Source organism: Syzygium oleosum, unplaced genomic scaffold, assembly GCF_021117445.2.
Source record: "Syzygium oleosum isolate NSW1041296 unplaced genomic scaffold, Sole_v2.1 Sole_v2.40, whole genome shotgun sequence".
In the NCBI taxonomy this organism is placed as follows: domain Eukaryota; kingdom Viridiplantae; phylum Streptophyta; class Magnoliopsida; order Myrtales; family Myrtaceae; genus Syzygium; species Syzygium oleosum.
This window is the reverse complement of record NW_026607524.1, coordinates 808,549-830,118: the sequence shown is the minus strand read 5'-3', so window position 1 is coordinate 830,118 and position 21,570 is coordinate 808,549. Positions and strand designations below refer to the sequence as shown.

The 21,570-nt window shown below is 41.2% G+C and overlaps 2 protein-coding genes across 2 annotated transcripts; one reads left to right on the top strand and one right to left on the bottom strand.

Annotated features, from left to right (window-relative positions):
* The first annotated feature begins 1,432 nt into the window (after positions 1-1,432).
* LOC130135992 (zingipain-2-like) lies at positions 1,433-2,926 on the top strand. The gene is made up of 2 exons (XM_056305929.1): positions 1,433-1,903; positions 2,115-2,926. Exons 1-2 carry the CDS (start codon positions 1,456-1,458, stop codon positions 2,702-2,704), a joined length of 1,038 nt encoding a protein of 345 aa, XP_056161904.1. The 5' UTR covers positions 1,433-1,455; the 3' UTR covers positions 2,705-2,926.
* Positions 2,927-6,088: 3,162 nt separating this feature from the next.
* LOC115669294 (zingipain-2-like) lies at positions 6,089-7,582 on the bottom strand. The gene is made up of 2 exons (XM_056305931.1): positions 7,112-7,582; positions 6,089-6,900 (listed from the first exon to the last, which is right to left on the bottom strand). The coding sequence occupies exons 1-2, from the start codon at positions 7,557-7,559 to the stop codon at positions 6,311-6,313; spliced, it is 1,038 nt and encodes a 345-aa protein (XP_056161906.1). The 5' UTR covers positions 7,560-7,582; the 3' UTR covers positions 6,089-6,310.
* Between the last annotated feature and the right edge of the window lie 13,988 nt (positions 7,583-21,570).

Below are 21,570 nucleotides of genomic sequence, written 5' to 3'. Positions count from 1 at the left end.
CACCCCGAGCGTGGCAGGTGCGACCTCCAAGATCATTCTAACCAAGAGATGTTGTGCTTTGATAAATCAACTGTTTCACCACTCGAACGAAGTCATTGGAGATAAGTTAAAGATAGAATGTTATCTTAGAAATTAGAATGCCTAAAGTTGTAATTTGTCTAGACCAACACCGGTGTTAGTCAATGATACTTGACGTTATTTCCCAATGATGCCGAAAACTTGACTCGTAAACTCTACGGACTTAGTATTGACTTAGAACAGACTCATCGCCTTTTTCTTGGTCTAATCTCAACTATTAAAACCAAGTTTATCAAGTTCATCTCAAGAAATTACTTCTTTTTAGTACTCGATAATTGTTCGACAACCGGTGAGTTTTACTTAATTATTTGCTAACTGGTATTCTCATTAGCTTTTGCGGAATCATTCCATGAATGCGGAACATTGTAGACGCTCAAAAAGTTTGTGATTTGTCATGCGTTTTGGCTTATTTTAAGCAAAAAAATTACTTATTGACCTTTCTATCAAAATTTTAAAATATGAACAAATCTAGTTGTCAATATTCATATGTCTTGTTCAGGCATTTTTCTACAGATAAATGTCAATTAACGTGAATAACAAGTCGAAAAAAAAAGTTAAAATGAAAGTCGGTTTTCACACCTAAAACTTTCGTTCAAAGTTGAGCATTCACACACAGACTCTCTCTCTCCCAACACGCACTCTTAAAGTTGCTCATCACCAACTTCCTTTGCCATCAAATTGCTCCAATCAGTTAATTTCACATTCAATTCTATAAAGACATAATTACACAAATGGACCATGAACTTTGGCCCAAAATGCACACGAACTTTTAATTTGTTTGATATGATCCTTTAATTTTTGGTAAATGTTCAATTTAGTCCTTAGACTATATGAAAATTTGCAATATTATCATTCCTTTAATTCAAGTTAATGCAATTTGCTGATTTGGCTTCTAATCAGTAACTTTGAACGGTGGTAAAAAACATAACATTACACGTGGGATTATCCATGTAAGGTATCTAACTCATGATATAATAATCCGTATAATCGAGTTAAATGGATAATCATTTTTCCAAATTGAACAAGCTAAACAAATTAAAAGGATCATTATATTATAATTTAAGTTGAATATCATGGATATTTTATGTAATGTTATTTTTATTTTCACGGTTCAAATGTACCGGATTAGAAGTTAAATTAGCAAATTCCGTTAACTTGATTTAATGAAACGACGGCATTGAAAAGTTTCATATAGTCCAGGGACTAAATTGAATACGTACCAAAGTTGAGAGACCGCATTGAACAAATTAAAATTTCAGGGATGACATTGCATATTGGGTCAAACTTCATGGACCATTTATGTTATTTTTCCTTCTATAAATACACCTAATGCACTCACTTGTTCTCTACAGCACAAACACCACTCTTCATTGGAACATGGCTTTCAAACTTGCAAAAAATTCCTCCATATGGTTGATACTTGTCTTGTGTGCATGTGCATGCGCATCGGACGCCACGTCCCATGCCTACGACATTCCTTCCGCAACAAAAAAATTCGAGGAGTGGATGACTAGGTATGGGCGCGACTACAAAGACGTCGCTGAGAAGGCAAAGCGTCTGAAGATTTTCATGGAAAACCTGCAGTTCGTCGAGGAGTTCAATGGCGCGGCGAACCGGACTTACGAGGTCGGATTGAACAAGTTCTCGGATTTAACCAACGAGGAATTTATGGCAATATATACTGGATACAAGTCGCCATCATCAACAGGCAGTAACTCCTCCCAAGTCCATTCTTTTGAGTACCAAGGTTTGAACGACATCCCGGAGAGCGTCGATTGGGTCAAACAAGGAGCTGTCAACCCCATAAAGAACCAAGGCCGATGTGGTAAGAAATTTGCTGCCAACTATTGCAGCCTATCCTAAGATATGCGAGCTACTACATTGCCCATTGTCATAAAATAATAAATCAGTGAAATAATAAACAAATTAATTGTTCCGACACCTTAATATGGTCTCATATAGCCATGTGACCTTCGGCTTGAAATTATCTTGATTGAATTTTAATCACTGCACGATTCGCTATCCTCTGTGTACAGGATCTTGCTGGTCGTTCTCCGTGGTGGCGGCGGTGGAAGCAATCACGCAGATCAAGTCTGGCGTGCTGCCGAACCTGTCCGAGCAGCAACTCGTAGACTGTGCCACCAATGGCGGCAACCGGGGCTGCCAAGGTGGCTCAATGGACAACGGCTTCCAGTACATCATCGACAACCATGGCATCAGCTCCGAATCGAACTACCCGTACACCGGGGTTGACGGCACCTGTAATACGCAGGCCGCATCAGTCGTCGAGGCCAAAATATCGGCTTACACGGATGTCCCCGCGAATGAGGACGACATGCTGAAGGCCGTGGCGATGCAGCCGGTGTCAGTAGCGCTGGACGCGAGTGGAGATGCGTTCCAGTCCTATAAAAGCGGGGTATTTAATGGCCCGTGCAATAACAATCTGGACCACGCGGTGACGGTTGTCGGGTACGGAACAGACACGGACGGGACCAAGTACTGGTTGATAAGGAACTCTTGGGACGTTTCGTGGGGCGAGAATGGGTACATGAGAATTCAGAGGGACTCTGGGGTTGAAGGTGGCCTTTGTGGAATTGCCTTGGACGTTTCTTATCCCGTTGCATAAGTATCTATCTAAGAGATTGTGGCCTCGAGCCCATGTGTGTTAAAATCGGTCTATATGAACCGAGTTTAGTCTAAGCGGATATATTTCGGGTTAATTACTATAGTTAATCTCATGTATTTACTGTTTTAATATTAGTTAGACCCCATGCGACTTTGCTGGGTTTCTTATGCTGAAGTGTTTTGAGTGTTCAATGATAATGAGAATAAAGAGGGTTTGAAGACAGTCCTTGTATTTTATATTGTTAGCAAACACTTGATATTATTGTTTGAGACTTTGGACCATTTGCATGGGAGGTCCTCACAACTATTGGACGATTTTATGGTTATTTTAAAAAAAATTCGGTAAATATATAAAAAAAAATATTGGTAAAACAAGCTACCGCTTATCTGATTCCTTGATAGCTTATTAGTAATCAATTGACATATTATGATACAAACTTTTTAGGGTTTTTAGTATCACAAAAAAAAGTTCAAAGTAAACTTATCACAAATGACATAATTTGGGATTTTTCGTGTAAAAAAAAAGTTCAGCGTAAATTATCACAAGTGTCATAATTTGGAATTTTTGGTGGTATTTTCCTTTTTTTTAATTATTTTAATATAATTTAAATTTTATTTTTCTAAAAAAGTACACGTCAACGGACTAAACGGCATCGTTTTTTGTTTTTAATGCTGACTGGACCTCTCCAGCGAGCCATGGACCTCTCCGGGGAGCCATGTCAGCGCCACATAGGATTTCCGGCAAGTCATGTCAACATTGGCACTAAAGTGATCGTTTTAAAAAAAAGTTAGCACCAAAGTGTTCCGAAAAAAAGTTATGGCACCAAAGTGACCTCCGTACACAAGTTATGGTACTTCTTGTGTACTTTTGCCGTAAATAATGTCTATTGCAAAGAAGAAGATATGGGGGAAAGAAGTACTAATGAAGAGTGTACCTGCAGTTTCAGTTCCAGCAAGAAAAAGTCCAAGGATTACGGATCAGACAATAGTCCATACAAAGAAAAAAGCAGTGAGGGGTTGTTAGGATTGACTGATAGGAGGGTCTATGTTTTTCCATGATTTTGTTGTTAGGATTATTATATGTTTTTGCTACATTTTGCCTGGTGCTGCTCAAGTGATGTTTGCAGCAGCAATGTTATTTCGTCTGAATGTAAGATCATCGATTTGCTGTTGATATTAATAACATTATTTTGCTATTTGGTCTGAATGCAATGTTGTTTGGTGTGAATCCAAGCCAAAGTTGATAGAATAATTTCTTTTGCATGTGTATCTAAGTTTGTTTGCAATTATTGTTGCCATCCAAGTGGTCGAACCATGCTTCTTTGTAAGCTGGTATAGGATGTGTTTAAGTAAGCGCAACCAACGGATTGTTTTTTAAAAAGTTGAGGAACCTAAGTGGTCACTTCTAATGAATTCTAGCACTCAAATGATCACTCGTGAACTTATTGGAACTTCTACAATCCTTCAACCCCCATACACATTATAGCCAAAAATACCGAGAATATGCTGGACCATTTATCCTAAACCAACAATTACAGCACAAATTGCAGTACATAACACCATTTCCATCAAATTATGTGTTTAGAAGGCTATTCAAGCCAGCAAAATGACCCTAAAACAAGCCATTCAACCCACATACACAGAATCCATTGCTTGTTTGGCGAATAATTTCTGGACGTTCTTCCACCCTTAACCAACAATTGCAGCACAAAACACAATTCCAGCAAATTTAGATTAAGTAGCTAACATACATTTTAGTGTTCTTCAACAAGCATTCTTGGCAATACAGCAAAACAACATTTCTAGCAACACATTTCAGTAGCTAAATACATATGATCAACACGACAACATTTCAAGTATAAAACATGGCAACAACTAACATATCATTGCCCTAATACACCAATAAATTTTAGTATTCTTCAATTATGTTAGGCTCAAGAAATTCTTCTCATTACTGAGGTTCGTTTGAGCACAAAAGAGGCCAAAGTTACTAATGTATCTTTGAAAGAATGTATGCTAAAGTATTCAATGTGTAGGGCAAGGCTAAATCTAACGCTACGGATGCGGTTTTTATATTAAAAATAGGCATTTTTAATCTATATGCAATCCTGGAGATTCTATATTTTTTAGTTATGTAGATGCTTTGTAAATGACCAAGCATGCACGTGATTTTTATTATAAATAAATTGGTAAATTTAAGTCGCTTGTTAAAATAGTAAACAAAAGTTCATAGAAGGTAAGATTTGTAGGAGATAAGATAAGTTTATGATTTAAAAAAGTCAAATAAATGTTAGTAACTAACCCAAATGAGTGTTGATAATAATTGGAGCAATTTGATTGCAAAGAAAAGTTGGTGACGAGCAAGGTCAATCTTTAGTCTATGCGTGCGTGTGGCAATATAATTATTTATTTATTTGAATAAAGCGACTTACGCAATTGCACATGATGTCCAAAAATGTCTCTTCTCGTACTATAATTTTGTAAGTACACTGTTCTACTTTTCATTGCCTTTGTTGACCTAGACTGAGAGAGAGAGAGAGCACGCTAATAGCACGTGACCGCTTAATGTTGACCGAAAGTTTTACCTTATAATTCACGTCAATTGACATTTATTTAACTCAAGTCCAGACTTATGAATATTGACAACTAGATCTGTTCACAATTTTTTCATAATTTCAAAATTTCATAATATTTTAAATTTTGATAAAGAAGTAATTTCTAGAGAACTTGATAGACAAAGAAAAAGGAGATGACTATTCTAAGTCAATGCATGTGGCCGTCAAGCAAAGACCGTTAGCATCCTAACAACAAACAATTTGCAGCCTAGAAGTACCATAAAATATCATTGACTAAGACCAATGTTGGTCTATACAGATTAAAATTGAAGGGATTCTAAGAGAACATTCTATTTTTGAACTTATCGCCCAAGGACTTTTTGTGAGTGGGCAAACGTTTGATCTGTCAAATCACGACATCTCTTGCTAAGAACATCTTGGAAGTCACACTCGCCACGCTAAAATGAGTTGGAAGTTTAATTGAAAAAAAGTTGATCAGTCACTTGAATAAAGATTGGTAAATTCAAATGAAACTTGATAATTTTAAGGCGTTGGTAAGAAAGACAAATGAAAGTTGATAAAAGATGAAAAAAAGAAATTGGTAATTTGCACACCGTCAAAAAGAGTTTGTATCATAATATGAGTTGATTACCAATAAGCTATCAAGGAAAGATGGTAGCTTTTTTCACCAATATTTTTTTTTATATTTACCGACTTTTTTTTAAAATAACCATAAAATCGTCCAATAGGTGTGAGGACCTCCCATGCAAATGGTCCAAAGTCTCAAACAATAATATCAAGTGTTTGCTAACAATATAAAATTCAAGGACTGTCGTCAAACCCTCTTTATTCTCATTATCATTGAACACTCAAAACACTTCAGCATAAGAAACCCAGCAAAGTCGCACGGGGTCTAACTAATATTAAAACAGTAAATACATGAGATTAACTATAGTAATTAACCCGAAATATATCCGCTTAGACTAAACTCGGTTCATATAGACCGATTTTAACACACATGGGCTCGAGGCCACAATCTCTTAGATAGATACTTATGCAACGGGATAAGAAACGTCCAAGGCAATTCCACAAAGGCCACCTTCAAACCCAGAGTCCCTCTGAATTCTCATGTACCCATTCTCGCCCCACGAAACGTCCCAAGAGTTCCTTATCAACCAGTACTTGGTCCCGTCCGTGTCTGTTCCGTACCCGACAACCGTCACCGCGTGGTCCAGATTGTTATTGCACGGGCCATTAAATACCCCGCTTTTATAGGACTGGAACGCATCTCCACTCGCGTCCAGCGCTACTGACACCGGCTGCATCGCCACGGCCTTCAGCATGTCGTCCTCATTCGCGGGGACATCCGTGTAAGCCGATATTTTGGCCTCGACGACTGATGCGGCCTGCGTATTACAGGTGCCGTCAACCCCGGTGTACGGGTAGTTTGATTCGGAGCTGATGCCATGGTTGTCGATGATGTACTGGAAGCCGTTGTCCATTGAGCCACCTTGGCAGCCCCGGTTGCCACCATTGGTGGCACAGTCTACGAGTTGCTGCTCGGACAGGTTCGGCAGCACGCCAGACTTGATCTTCGTGATTCCTTCCACAGCCGCCACCACGGAGAACGACCAGCAAGATCCTGTACACAGAGGATAGCGAATCGTGCAGTGATTAAAATTCAATCAAGATAATTTCAAGCCGAAGGTCACATGGCTATATGAGATCATATTAAGGTGTCGGAACAATTAATTTGTTTATTGTTTCACTGATTTATTCTTTTATGACAATGGGCAATGTAATAGCTCGCATATCTCAGGATAGGCTGCAATAGTTAGCAGTAAATTTCTTACCACATTGGCCTTGGTTCTTTATGGGGTTGACAGCTCCTTGTTTGACCCAATCGACGCTCTCCGGGATGTCGTTCAAACCTTGGTACTCAAAAGAATGGACTTGGGAGGAGTTACTGCGTGTTGATGATGGCGACTTGTATCCAGTATATGTTGCCCTAAATTCCTCGTTGGTTAAATCCGAGAACTTGTTCAATCCGACCTTATAAGTCCGGTTCGCCGCGCCATTGAACTCCTCGACGAACTGCAGGTTTTCCGTGAAAATCTTCAGACGCTTTGCCTTCTCAGCGACGTCTTTGTAGTCGCGCCCATACCTAGTCATCCACTCCTCGAATTTTTTTGTTGCGGAAGGAATGTCGTAGGCACGGGACGTGGCGTCCGATGCGCATGCACATGCACACAAGACAAGTATCAACCATATGGAGAAATTTTTTGCAAGTTTGAAAGCCATGTTCCAATGAAGAGTGGTGTTTGTGCTGTAGAGAACAAGTGAGTGCATTAGGTGTATTTATAGAAGGAAAAATAACATAAATGGTCCATGAAGTTTGACCCAATATGCAATGTCATCCCTGAAATTTTAATTTGTTCAATGCGGTCTCTCAACTTTTGGTACGTATTCAATTTAGTCCCTGGACTATATGAAAATGTTCAATGCCGTCGTTTCATTAAATCAAGTTAACGGAATTTGCTAATTTAACTTCTAATCCGGTACATTTGAACCGTGAAAATAAAAATAACATTACATAAAATATCCATGTATGATATTCAACTTAAATTATAATATAATAATCCTTTTAATTTGTTTAGCTTGTTCAATTTGGAAAAATGATTATCCATTTACCTCGATTATACGGATTATTATATCATGAGTTAGATACCTTACATGGATAATCCCACGTGTAATGTTATGTTTTTTACCACCGTTCAAAGTTACTGATTAGAAGCCAAATCAGCAAATTGCATTAACTTGAATTAAAGGAATGATAACATTGCAAATTTTCATATAGTCTAAGGACTAAATTGAACATTTACCAAAAATTAAAGGATCATATCAAACAAATTAAAAGTTCGTGTGCATTTTGGGCCAAAGTTCATGGTCCATTTGTGTAATTATGTCTTTATAGAATTGAATGTGAAATTAACTGATTGGAGCAATTTGATGGCAAAGGAAGTTGGTGATGAGCAACTTTAAGAGTGCGTGTTGGGAGAGAGAGAGTCTGTGTGTGAATGCTCAACTTTGAACGAAAGTTTTAGGTGTGAAAACCGACTTTCATTTTAACTTTTTTTTCAACTTGTTATTCACGTTAATTGACATTTATCTGTAGAAAAATGCCTGAACAAGACAGATGAATATGGACAACTAGATTTGTTCATATTTTAAAATTTTGATGGAAAGGTCAATAAGTAATTTTTTTGCTTAAAATAAGCCAAAACGCATGACAAATCACAAACTTTTTGAGCGTCTACCATGTTCCGCATTCATGGAATGATTCCGCAAAAGCTAATGAGAATACCAGTTAGCAAATAATTAAGTAAAACTCACCGTTGTCGAACAATTATCGAGTACTAAAAGGAAGTAATTTCTTGAGATGAACTTGATAAACTTGATTTTAATAGTTGAGATTAGACCAAGAAAAAGGCGATGAGTCTGTTCTAAGTCAATACTAAGTCCGTAGAGTTTACGAGTCAAGTTTTCGGCATCATTGGGAAATAACGTAAAGTATCATTGACTAACACCGGTGTTGGTCTAGACAAATTACAACTTTAGGCATTCTAATTTCTAAGATAACATTCTATCTTTAACTTATCTCCAATGACTTCGTTCGAGTGGTGAAACAGTTGATTTATCAAAGCACAGCATCTCTTGGTTAGAATGATCTTGGAGGTCGCACCTGCCACGCTCGGGGTGGAGTCTTACCCAGTGTTACCCAAACAGAAGATGCACTCGTCAAGATTAATCGAGCCGAAGTTCTGAATACCCAAAAATGAGCGGCCCTTTGATGTTTTGGCTGTTTTCTTTTTAATTTCTCCAAACTTTTTATTTTCTCTTTCTGAAAAATTGGACCTTTTTCTAACGTGGCGCCATATTAGCGGCAAGTGGGTGCAACATATGCCAAAATAGATACATATATAGCCAAGTTAGATTCAGGCACGTCACATCAGCAAATTTGTGTGAGCAATCACCGGAAGTCCTTGATAGACTTGCGTCAACCACACGCCGGGCTCACATTGAAATCTCTTCCCCCATCATTTTCCAAGTGTTTAAGTAACTCCACGGCATGATTAACATCATCTAGAAGCTAGTCAATATAGAAATCCTTTTCAATTCCCAAGCATCCAATGCACGGAATCTCTTCTCTATCACTTTCTTAAGTTGTCATGTTGTTCTGTTTCCACTACTTTGAACCCTCTTTGGAAATTAGTTGATAAAACAAATTTGGTAGGCCATCAAATTTGATAAAAAACAAAATATTTGTACATATATACAAAATAGGTTGACCAGCAAGTTAGGCGCATCATTGGCGCCATCAAAGGGACAATTAGAGATATGGAGTTCGAGCCATTAATAGTAAAGCAATCCATCAGAGATTCATTACTTAGCTACTGATTACAAATGCTTTGGTATACTTAAAGGAATGTCAAAGAACGCGTTAGCATACAAAGTCCATAGAGCTTACCAGTCAAGTTTGGACATTATTGGGAGATAACTTAAGATATCAATGACTTGGACCAATGTTGGTATGTAGAGATTAAAAGGAATTCTAAGAGAACATTCTATCTTTTAACGTATATAAAGGACTTCGTTTGAGTGGTGAAACGGGTTTATTTATCAAATCACAGCATCTCTTGCTTAGAATGATGTTGGAGCTATGACTCGCCATCTCTGGCATATGTGTACCCGCACAGAATATGTACTCTTCAAGAATAATCGAGTTGAAGTTCCGAATACCCAAAAATGAGCGGCCCTCTGATGTTTTGGCTGTTTTTTTTTTAATTTCTACGAACTTTTGATTTTCTTTTTCGGAAAAATTTGACTTTTTTTTATGTGCCGCCATATTAGTGGCAGGTTGGCACTACTTATGCCATTTATACATATATGTATGCATGCATGCATGTATGTATGTATGTATGTATGTATTTATGTTTGTAGACAATGCCAAGTCAAATTCAGGCGCGCCACATCAACAAATTTGTGTGAGCAATCACTGAAATGCCTTGATTGCATATTTTCAAACATTTAGGACTTGATTGTACATCGATCCCAACGGGTAAGACTTTTGGTGCCGATCAAATATATTATAAGGTTATGTTATTTTTCATCCCCGATCAAAAGAAAGCTCATTTTATTGATGGGATACAGATATGGACATTACTTATATCTGTATTTTGTCAAGTTTGCATGAGATTAATATACATGACTGTTGTAATCTACCAATGAGGATGAAACTTTCTACTGCCGGGGATGGGGGCAAATGTAGCCCTATACGTCCCACGTTGGTTGCTTTGAAAATCTTTCAAGAGACAACGCAAGCGCAGTTAATGTATGCTATCCAATCGATTCCAATATTTTGTTCACTTATTGTAATGATAAAGATTGGAAGGCATATGAAAACGGTAAGAATTAATCAGAGCAAGCAATTGGTAGATCATTGACATCGTCGAGAAGCTAGTTAATATATAAACCCTTTTCAATTCCCAAGCGTCCAATGTACGGAATCTCTTCTCTTTCACTTTCGTAAGTTGTCGTGTTGTTCTGTTTCTACTACTTTGAACCCTCTTTGGAAAATAGTTGATAAAACAAATTTGGTAGGCCATCAACTTTGATAAAAAAACAAAATATTTGTACGTATATACAAAATAGGTTGACCAGCAAGTTAGGCGCATCATTGACGCCATCAAAGAGACAATGACAGATATGGAGTTCGAGCCATTAATAGTAAAGCAATCCAGCAGAGATTCATTATTTAGCTACTGATTAGGCATGCTTTGGTATTCTTAATGAAATGTCAAAGAACAGGTTAGGATACTAAGTCCATAGAGCTTACCAGTCAAGTTTGGACATTATTGGGAGATAACTTAAGATATCATTAACTTGGACAAGTGTTGGTATGTTGAGATTAAAAGGAATTCTAAGAGAACATTCAATCTTTTAACGTATCTCCAAGGACTTCGTTTGAGTGGTGAAACGGGTTGATTTATCAAATCACAGCATCTCTTGCTTAGAATGATGTTGGAGTTATGACCTGCCGTCTCTGGCATATGTGTACCCGAACAGAATATGTACTCGTCAAGAATAATCGAGTCAAAGTTCCGAATACCCAAAAATGAGCGGCCCTTTGATGTTTTGGCTTTTTTTGTTTTAATTTCTCCAAACTTTTGATTCTCTTTTTCGCAAAAGATTTCACGTTTTTTTGATGTGCAGCCATATTAGTGGCGGGTTGGCGCTACTTATACCATTTGTACATATATGTATGTATGTATGTATACAATGCCAAGTCAAATTCAAGCGCGCCACATCAACAAATTTGTGTGAGCAATCACCGAAATGCCTTGATGGCATATATTCAAACATTTAGGACTTGATTGTACAATGAGCCCAAGATTAAGACTTTTGGTGCCGATCAAATATATTATAAGGTTGTGTTATTTTTCATCCCTGATCAGAAGAAATCTCATTTTATTGATGGGATACAGATATGGACATTACTTATATCTGTATTTTGTCAAGTTTGCATGAGATTAATATACATGACTATTATAACCTACCAATGAGGATGAAACTTTCTACTGCGGGGGATGGAGGGCAAATGTAGACCTATACGTCCCACATTGGTTACTATGAAAATCTTTCAAGAGATAATGCATGCGCATTTAATGTATGCTATCCAATCGATTCCAATATTTTGTTCACTTATTGTAATGATAAAGATTGGAAGGCGTATGAAAAGGGTAAGAATTAATCAGAGCAAGCAATTGGTAGATCATTGATGTCGTCGAGAAGCTAGTTAATATATAAACCCTTTTCAATTCCCAAGCATCCAATGCACGGAATCTCTTCTTTTTCACTTTCGTAAGTTATCCTGTTGTTCTGTTTCCACTACTTTGGTCACGCCCCGAACCCTACGGCACACGATAACCCAACTGAGGTCGTTTCAAGTGCGACGTCCCAGGACGCGTCGCCGACCCAAAACCCAACATAGAGAACAATGCACACGCGAAAGCAACATAAACACCCGTACAATAGAAAACAACATGACCAAGGATAGCAGCCATACAATAAATAGAACTTGCATTAATAACGAAGATATACAATATCCATTTACAGCATAAGCACAAAAACCAAAATGGGTCAGCGGCCACTAATAAATACTTCCCCGTTTCAACTAGGGTACTCGGTCACCGAATGGTCTATCCGGTCCAGGATCCCAAAACGAAGTGGCGCATCTACCATCTTCAGGGCCAGGGGTCTGAAAAGCGGGGGTTTAAACAACAATGATAATAAATCTCAGCGAGTAAGCCCGCTAAACCTAAACTAGGCTAACATGCACCTTCCGGACAAACACTAATCAAACACGCAAACCAGTACACAAATGACTTAGGCCCTCGGGCCCAAATCTAACACTTAATAGCAACCCTGCAGGTTAGGCACCCAATCATAGCAATAATGGCACGAAACCCAACCATGGCACATACGCAATATCACTTGGCCACGATGTATGCCATGCACATGCCCATGCTTATACTCATGCTCGTGCTCGTGTTCATACTCATGCTCATGCTCATGTTCATTGATGCACACTTGAACACTTGCACACGTGTCAATTCCCAATTCACTTCCAACCTGCGTAAAACGCATCAGGTCCGACTCGCGTAAACACGCCTTAGGTCCAACAACACTTCTATAGCCCGCGTCAAAACGCCTCAGGCTCAGTGTCTTTAGCCCGCGTAACACGCCTCAAGCGCAACACCTATCTCCCTTTTACAGCACAACCCGCGTAAAACGCATCAGGTTGGCGGTCTTCCAGTAGTCCGGGCATCGTCCCGCGTAAAACGCATCAGGATGGATTCAATACCCCATGTAAAATGCATCAGGGCTTTATGTGATCACACATACACATACACCAGTTATTATCTGAACCCCGCGTAAAATGTATCAGGGCGATTAGGTGATCACATGCTCATGCCTCGTGCACACTCACATAATGCACGTGCTATGCCAATGCTCGATATGCACATTCGTGGCAACAATATCCAACACTCGGTCATCCATAAATTCACACTGAGCATCCAATTTAACGCCACAACACGTTCAATTCACAACTTAACATGCCTAATTAACCAAATCGATCAATTCAGTCACGATACATACTTGGCACACGAATTCATGCAATTAAATCATTGAAACTACACATGCCGATAGCCCATCAAGCGTCTCATCAATCAGCCACACCGAGCACGCAACATGGCATTGCACAATCAATATCAAGTCATGTTCAATTCAGCCCCCTCATGGTTCAATCACAATATACTGGCAAGTCACACTAAAACCACGATTAATCAATTATGGCCCAAATCAAACCTATACCAACCAGCCACTAATCAGTCCACCCTAGGCCCCTAATCCACTTCCAAATCATCGCATTAGGCCACAAAAATCACCACATAGTCAGTCACTACACGGCCTACACATTACGCCCATTTTAATCCTCATAATGGCCCAAATCAAGTCTACGAAGATCCACCACTAATCAGTCCACTCTAGCCCACCAAATCATATTTAAATCACCACATTAGGCCTCCATACTCACCACAATATCAGCCTAACTCATAGCCCACACATTGCGCTCATTTTAATCCGCATTTAGACTATGATTAACCACATAATAATCCAACCAAGCCTACATTAATTGGTCACCAACCAGGTCACTTTAGGCCACTAAATCACCATCAAATCATCACATAAGGCTCCCAAAATTCACCACCAATTCAGCCATTACATGGCCCGCACATTGTACCCATTTTAATCCACATAATTATCCAAATCAAGTCCACATTGATCAGCCAACTACCAGCCCATTCTAGGCCACCAAATCACCTTTAAATCATCACACTAATCCATCAAAACAGCCACAAAGTCATCCCTAATCATCCGCCACTAATTAACCCCTAAAATACCCTAAATTAACCCCTAAAAATTGTCTAAAGTGCATTAGAGCCTAATTAGGGTTTAGGGTTGTACTCACCAACTTCCTAAGCTCCAAGGGGTGTCGGTCAAAGGGGAAAACAGGCCGGATGGGCGCCGGCTCGCGGCGGAACAAGCGGCGGCGAACAGCGGCTCTCACGGCGGCGGCTTGGGTGGTGGTTCCGGCGGGGCTGCTCATGCGTGGATGGGGAGAGAATGGAGAGGGGAGTGGCCGGTGATGGTGAGGAATGAGGGGAGAGAGAGAGAGAGTTGAGTGTTTTGTGCAAAGTGGTGAGTGGGGTGGTTGAACTACTATCACCAAAGATGCCCATCTTGCCCTCCAACCAAGGGCTTCCTTGCAAAAATAGTCGCGTATGCCCACGAAATTCGACACGAAGTCCGTGACTCAATTCCACGATCAATTTCGCTCAAATGCGATTTTAGCGTCTCTCACTAACGGACGGCTGTTTAGGGGTTACGCGTATCGACTTAGGAGTACTCGAGTCGTGATGGTCTTGATCTCCAAGATAACGTTAGGATTTATCGCTAGTTCCGGGGGTCGCGATCGTTCGAATTAAGTTCGGAATTGTTCGCCACATATACTCTCGGTTAGGGGTGTGCAAAACAATGGGACTCGTGTCACGCCCGAACCCGAACGAGCGCGCAATCATCCCTTTGTGGTCGTAATGTACGCGACATCCCAGGACTTATCGCCGACCCAATCAAAACACTAACGAGCAACGCATGCGGAAGCAACCTCGAACTCTCCAAACAACATATAAACAACGGGATAGTAGAGAGACAAAGAATACACATTAACAAGACACTTTTATAAACATAACATCGATTACAACACATACATTTGCAAGCCTTCTACGAGGCCACTATCTACGAACCACGCACAACAACAAGGATCGGGTGGTTGGTAAGCTTAACTCCTCTACAAAAGGTGCACTCAAAAGACGGGGTAACTCGACCTATCCTCAATCCCCGTAGTATCCTAGCAACGTCTCCGGATCAATCACGGTCGCGGGTCTAAAATGGTTTGGTTATACAACCATGAGAACACTTCTCAATAAGCAACTACCTAAGCCTCGCTTAGGCCAAAGCGTACTTCCGAACAATTCTAAACATGCGATTCAAACAATCGACGTGCCATAAACAATCACAGCGCCCTTACCTCGCCTTGGCGCATACACAAGCCCCGCACGTTAGAATATCGCCATAACATGGCCAATTGCCCATCAAGCACGCACAAAGCAATTCATGGCATGATTAAGCATAACATGGTTAATAATCCAGACGTGCTCATCAATTAACTCAGGCAAAGCATTCCCCAATGCAAATCGCACTCATTAAGTCCAGATTATTAACGACCCTCGAGCCACCGAACTCCCGCCGGTCTTCCGGCGTAACCAGGCATCGTCCCGCTACTTGCGGCGACGGCAACGTCCGGAACCCCCGCCCAGACGGCATTCCACAAAGGAGCATCGATCCGGCCTCTACCGCGATCGGCAACGTCTAGAACCCCGCCTAGACGGCATCCGTACTCCCGCCGGGCATCGTCTAGAACTCCCGCCTAGACGGAACGTGTCGTGACCATGCACACACCTCAACAATCATTACCAATTCTTATCTTTGTAAATTAGCCCAATGTCAACTAAATCCACCAAAATGTCATGGTAACACTGATCGCCCGAGAGAGAAAAACCGAGTATGCACAGAATCGGGGCCAAACTGGGCAGTAGCATAGTCACCGAATTTCCTTTAAAATAAATAGTAAATCAATTCCAAAAATTCTGAAATTTGGATATGTCGCATAAAACATCTTGGTAAACATTTTCCGTGAATAACTCGAAACCCAGTTCCTACTGTAAACACCTCTTTTTGTCACTTGAAGTCAGACAAAATTCAACCCGTCTGGTCAGGCCGCCTGACCATCAAAATGCATCTCATCCAGTACCCAAATCATTTTGGAAAGCCTTCAAATTTTTACATGTCATAGAAACAAATGTTCTTAACAATTTTTGTGAAGGAAGTTTGTTGAAAGAGGTCTGGAAAAATTTGTAGAAAATCGGAGAGACCAGATGGTCGGATGAACAGTAAATCCGGCAGACTGAATTCGGTCCAAAAATGGACTTACGAATGGAACTAAATGATCTCCAAAAATTCCAAATTTAATATATGTCAAACGTCAAGATGTTATGAACAACTTTCATGAAGAACACTTCTTCAAATTCGGTCCACACAAGTCACAATAAAAATAGCAAAATCCAGCGACGCAGCAGCAACCTTACCGGAAATTAACCAACAAGCACCACCAAGCAAACCAAGCACAACCAGCCACTAAACCAACTATCCACAGCCCTTAAACCATCCCTAACATGTCCATTAGTCACCCCTTAGCCTAGTCAAGGGTTAGGAAGCCACTTACTCAAGGCCTAAGCAAGATTTTCAAGCTAGGGAGCCTAACAAAGCTAAGCCAAGCAAGCAGCAGTTGCTCCGGCGGTTGGATGGGCAGCTCGGCGATTTCCGGCGACCTGGACAGCGGCGAGCGGTAGCCGGACAGCTGAGGTGGTTGGCTGGTGGAGATGGACGAAGGTGCTGGTGATGCTGAGTGGTGGTGGTGACGGGATGGACGAATGGAAGGGAAGGGAGAGAGTGAGCTCGGTGGTGGTGTGTGGCGAGATGAGTGGCGGCGGGTGGCGGCGCTCACGGCCGAGGGTGGCGAGCAAGGGAGCTGGTCGGTCTGGTGAGCAGCAGCAAGAAGAAAAGCAAGAAGCAACAAAGCAAAATGAAGAAGAAAACAGCAGCACGTAAGTGAAGAAGCAGCGTTAAAAGGCGGCAGTAATGCGGCATGTGAAGTTCATCATGGGCAGCAGCAGCAAAGGCGTGGGCAGCGGCAGGTCGCAGAGGAAGTCGCAAGGAGGAGAGGTCAACAAGTCAGCGGAAGAAGGGGTGTCGGCGGTTAGCAAGCGTAAAAATCAGCAGCGAAGCAGCATGGGGCGAGCAGCGCGTGAAGCGAAGCTGCAGCAGCAAGCAACGTAGGAGTAGAAGCAATCAACCAACATGATCAACAAGAGCGTAAGTCAAGAACAGGCATGGCAAAGGCGAAGAAAGCAGCAGGCAGCAAGCAACGTGAGGGTGAGCAGCAACGTGGGGAGTCACCTGAAGCATGGGGGAGTGATGATGGCTGGTGGGGTTGGTGGAAGAAGTCGCGACGGATAGGCGTAAACAACGTGGGGAGGGCAGCGGGAAAGAGGAGGAAGTCGCGGCGTGGGGCAACGGCGACGTGGGGAGAGAGAGAGAGAAGAAGAGAGAAAGTCAAACACACTTGAGCGCGATCCGACGATTCTCGTTCAAATCCGAAAACGATCCAATGGCCCACGAAAACCCTAATTATAAATTAGGAAAAAGGCCAAAAGATACTAACTAAAACACACTACGAGGAGGTCTACTAGTTCAAATCCGCACCCGGTCCAAATTTCACTTTTCACTTATCCCGGCAATATTGACGCCTGGCCACAATATTATCGACACCGTCCAATTAAATTCGTCATGAAACTCCGAGAAATTCGACACCAAAATTCGGGCTCTAAATAACGGCCAAATTTGATCGAGTGCGATTCTAGCGAAATCTCAATTTTAAAAACAACAACCGAGAGTGATCAGTTCTCGGACGAGATTTTACTATAAGCACACTGACGAATTATACGTTTTATAAATCCCAAAATTGGGCCAAAATTCGGAATGTCACAAGTAATGTCCATATCTGTACCCCATCAATAAAAGGAGCTTTCTTCTGATCGGGGATGAAAAATAACATAACCTTATAATATATTTGATCGGCACCAAAAGTCTTAATCGTTGGGCTCAATGTATAATCAAGTCCTAAATGTTTGAATATATGCAATAAAGGCATTTCGGTGATTGCTCACACAAATTTGTTGATGTGGTGCGCCCGAATTTGACTTGGCATTTTATACATACATAAATACATACATACATACATATATCTATAAACGGCATAAGTAGCGCCAACCCGCCACTAATATGGCTGCACATCAAAAACATCAAATTTTTTAGAAAAAGAAAATCAAAAGTTTGGAGAAATTAAAATAAAAAAAGCCAAAACATCAAAGGGCTGCTCATTTTGGGTATTCGGAACTTCGGCTCGATTATTCTTGACGAGTACATATTCTTCTATGGACTAGTAAGCTCTATGGACTGGTAAGCTCTATGGACTTAGTATGGTAACGCGTTCTTTGACATTTAATTAAGTATACCAAAGCATGGGTAATCAGTAGCTAAATAATGAATCTCTGATGGAGTGCTTTACTATTAATGGCTCGAACTCCATATCTCTAATTGTCTCTTTGATGGCGTCAATGATGCGCCTAACTTGCTGGTCAACCTATTTTGTATATGCGTACAAATATGTTGTTTTTTTATCAAATTTGATGGCCTACCGAATTTGTTTTATCAACTATTTTCCAAAGAGGGTTCAAAGTTGTAACATCCTGAATTCGACCCACTTTCGTGATCAATAAAATGGATATGTATTTCTCATTTTGTTTTAGTAAGTCTCGCCCAGAACTGATCATTCATGGGATACTGACCAATAGGGAATGGCTAACTAGGAAAACGATAAGTGGACCCAAGAACTCGACCGTGAATCGGGTCCGATTCCGAGGAATGACGAGGGAATATTTTGGGCCAATGTGGGCCGATCCAAGGAAGGTGACGGATTTGGTTTGGCCAACGACGTACGATCGGATCGCGGGTGATTCCGCACGACCGAGTAGTAGGTGTGCATGGTCCGGTGGGCGGTTCCCACCCCGAACCATGGACCGCCTTCATGGACCGGTTCCAAAAATTGGAACCGAGAATTGCCTGTCGGTTCCATGGACCCGCCGAGAACCGGACCGCCGGTCCGGTCCGGTTCTTGGGCGGGTCCATGGAACCGGTCGAACAAGTTTTCCTAGACAAATAAAAAAAATCTGTGGACCAACATTGAATCAACATAACAAAAGGAAAAGAACATAACTTTCCATACAATTCCTACACTATGATCGATTATATTAACCACATCATCCATAAATCAAGTGGGTACCCATTAATTATTGGGAAAAATGACCAAGGTATCCCAACTACACAAGAGCTTCAGACATGATAACAAATTTTCTTCTTTTTTAAATTTTTTGTCAGATTTTTTAATTAAAAATTAAAAAATAAAATATATTATTATTATATTACCGGTCCCGTCCGGTGGGAGGTTCCACACGGAACCGGGAACCGGCCCAACACGACCGGTTCCAAAAATTGGGCCGGAACCGAACGGTTCCCTTGAAACCACCGGTTCCGGTCCGATTCCGGCGGTTCCGGCGGTCCAGGTGAGTTGTAAGGACCCGGGATCTACACTGTGTAATATTGTCCGCTTTAGGCCCACCGATACTCACGGCTTTAAAACGCGTTACGTAATAGAGAACCCAAGCCTTATAAACTAGCCCAGGACTCCCTAAGCGATGTGGGACAAGAGACATGCCCCCATTGCCATCCTAGAAGCCGCCGAGCCGCTCCTTGTCCGTGCCCTCTGCGCCCCGCGACCACTCCCCGCCCTTGTCGGACCGGTCGTTACATTCTCCTCCTTCGAGCACGGCGTCCTCGGCCCGTGGCCCCACACGCGGTCTGAGTCGGCTCGATACCATTTGTAAGGACCCGGATCTACACTGTGTAATATTGTCCGCTTTGGGCCCACCGACCTCACGGCTTTTTAAAACGCGTTACACGTAATAGAGAACCCAAGCCTTATAAACTAGCCCAGGACTCCCCCTAAGCGATGTGGGACAAGAGACATGCCCCCATTGCCATCCTAGAAGCCCGCCAGAGCCGCTCCTTGTCCGGGCCCTCGGCCCCGGCGACCACTCCGCCCTCGTCGGACCGGGTCGTTACATTACTTATATCTGTATTTTGTCAAGTTTGCATGAGATTATTATACATGACTATTATAACCTACCAATGAAGATGAAACTTTCTCTCTGCCGGGGATGGAGGGCAAATGTAGCCCTATACGTCCCACGTTGGTTGCTTTGAAAATCTTTCAAGAGACAATGCATGCGCATTTAATGTATGCTATCCAATCGATTCCAATATTTTGTTCACTTATTGTAATGATAAAGATTGGAAGGCGTATGAAAAGGGTAAGAATTAATCGAGCAAGCAATTGGTAGATCATTGACATCGTCGAGAAGCTAGTTAATATATAAACCCTTTTCAATTCCCAAGCGTCCAATGCACGGAATCTCTTCTCTTTCACTTTCGTAAGTTGTCCCGTTGTTCTGTTTCCACTACTTTGAACCCTCTTTGGAAAATAGTTGATAAAACAAATTTGGTAGGCCATCAAATTTGATAAAAAAAATATATTTGTATGTATATACAAAATAGGTTGACCAGCAAGTTAGGCGCATCATTGACGCCATCAAAGAGACAATTAGATATATGGAGTTCAAGCCATTAATAGTAAAGCTGTCACGTCCCGAACCTTACTAGCACGCGATCATCCCTTCGTGGTCGTAATGTACGCAACATCCCAGGACTTGTCGCTGACCAATCGAAATACTAGCGATTAAACGCACGCGGAAGCGAATACAAACACTCCATACAACATATAAACAACGGGATAGTAGAGAGGCAAAGAATACATATTAACAAGACACTTTTAAAAACATATCATCGATTACAACACATACATTTGCAAGCCTTCTACGAGGCAACTATCTACGAACCACGCACAACAAAAAGGATCGGGTGATTGGTAAGCTTAACTCCTCTACAAAAAGGGGCACTCAAAAGATGGGGTAACTCGACCTATCCTCAATCCTCGTAGTATCCTGGCAGCGTCTCCTGATCAATCACGGTCGCGGGTCTGAAATGGTTCGGTTATACAACCATGAGAACACTTCTCAATAAGCAACTAACTAAGCCTCGCTTAGGCCAAAGCGTACCTCCAAACAATTCTAAACATGCGATTCAAACAATCGACATGCTATAAACAATCACGGGCATCCTTACCTCGCCTTGGCGCATGCATAAACCCTGCACGTTAGAATATCGCCATAACATGGCCAATTGCCCATCAAGCATGCACAAAGCAATTCATGGCATGATGAAGCATAACATGGTTAATAATCCAGACGTGCTCATCAATTAACTCAAGCAAAGCATTCCCCAATGCAAATCGCACTCATTAAGTCCAGATTATTATCGACCCCTTGGGCCA

Excerpts from the sequence above, each read along its gene's own strand:
- LOC115669294 (XM_056305931.1), bottom strand. The coding sequence starts at position 7,559 with ATGGCTTTCAAACTTGCAAAAAATTTCTCCATATGGTTGATACTTGTC. Across the intron at positions 6,901-7,111 it reads AAAGAACCAAGGCCAATGTG|GATCTTGCTGGTCGTTCTCC; the intron begins GTAAGAAATTTA and ends CTCTGTGTACAG.
- LOC130135992 (XM_056305929.1), top strand. The coding sequence starts at position 1,456 with ATGGCTTTCAAACTTGCAAAAAATTCCTCCATATGGTTGATACTTGTC. Across the intron at positions 1,904-2,114 it reads AAAGAACCAAGGCCGATGTG|GATCTTGCTGGTCGTTCTCC; the intron begins GTAAGAAATTTG and ends CTCTGTGTACAG.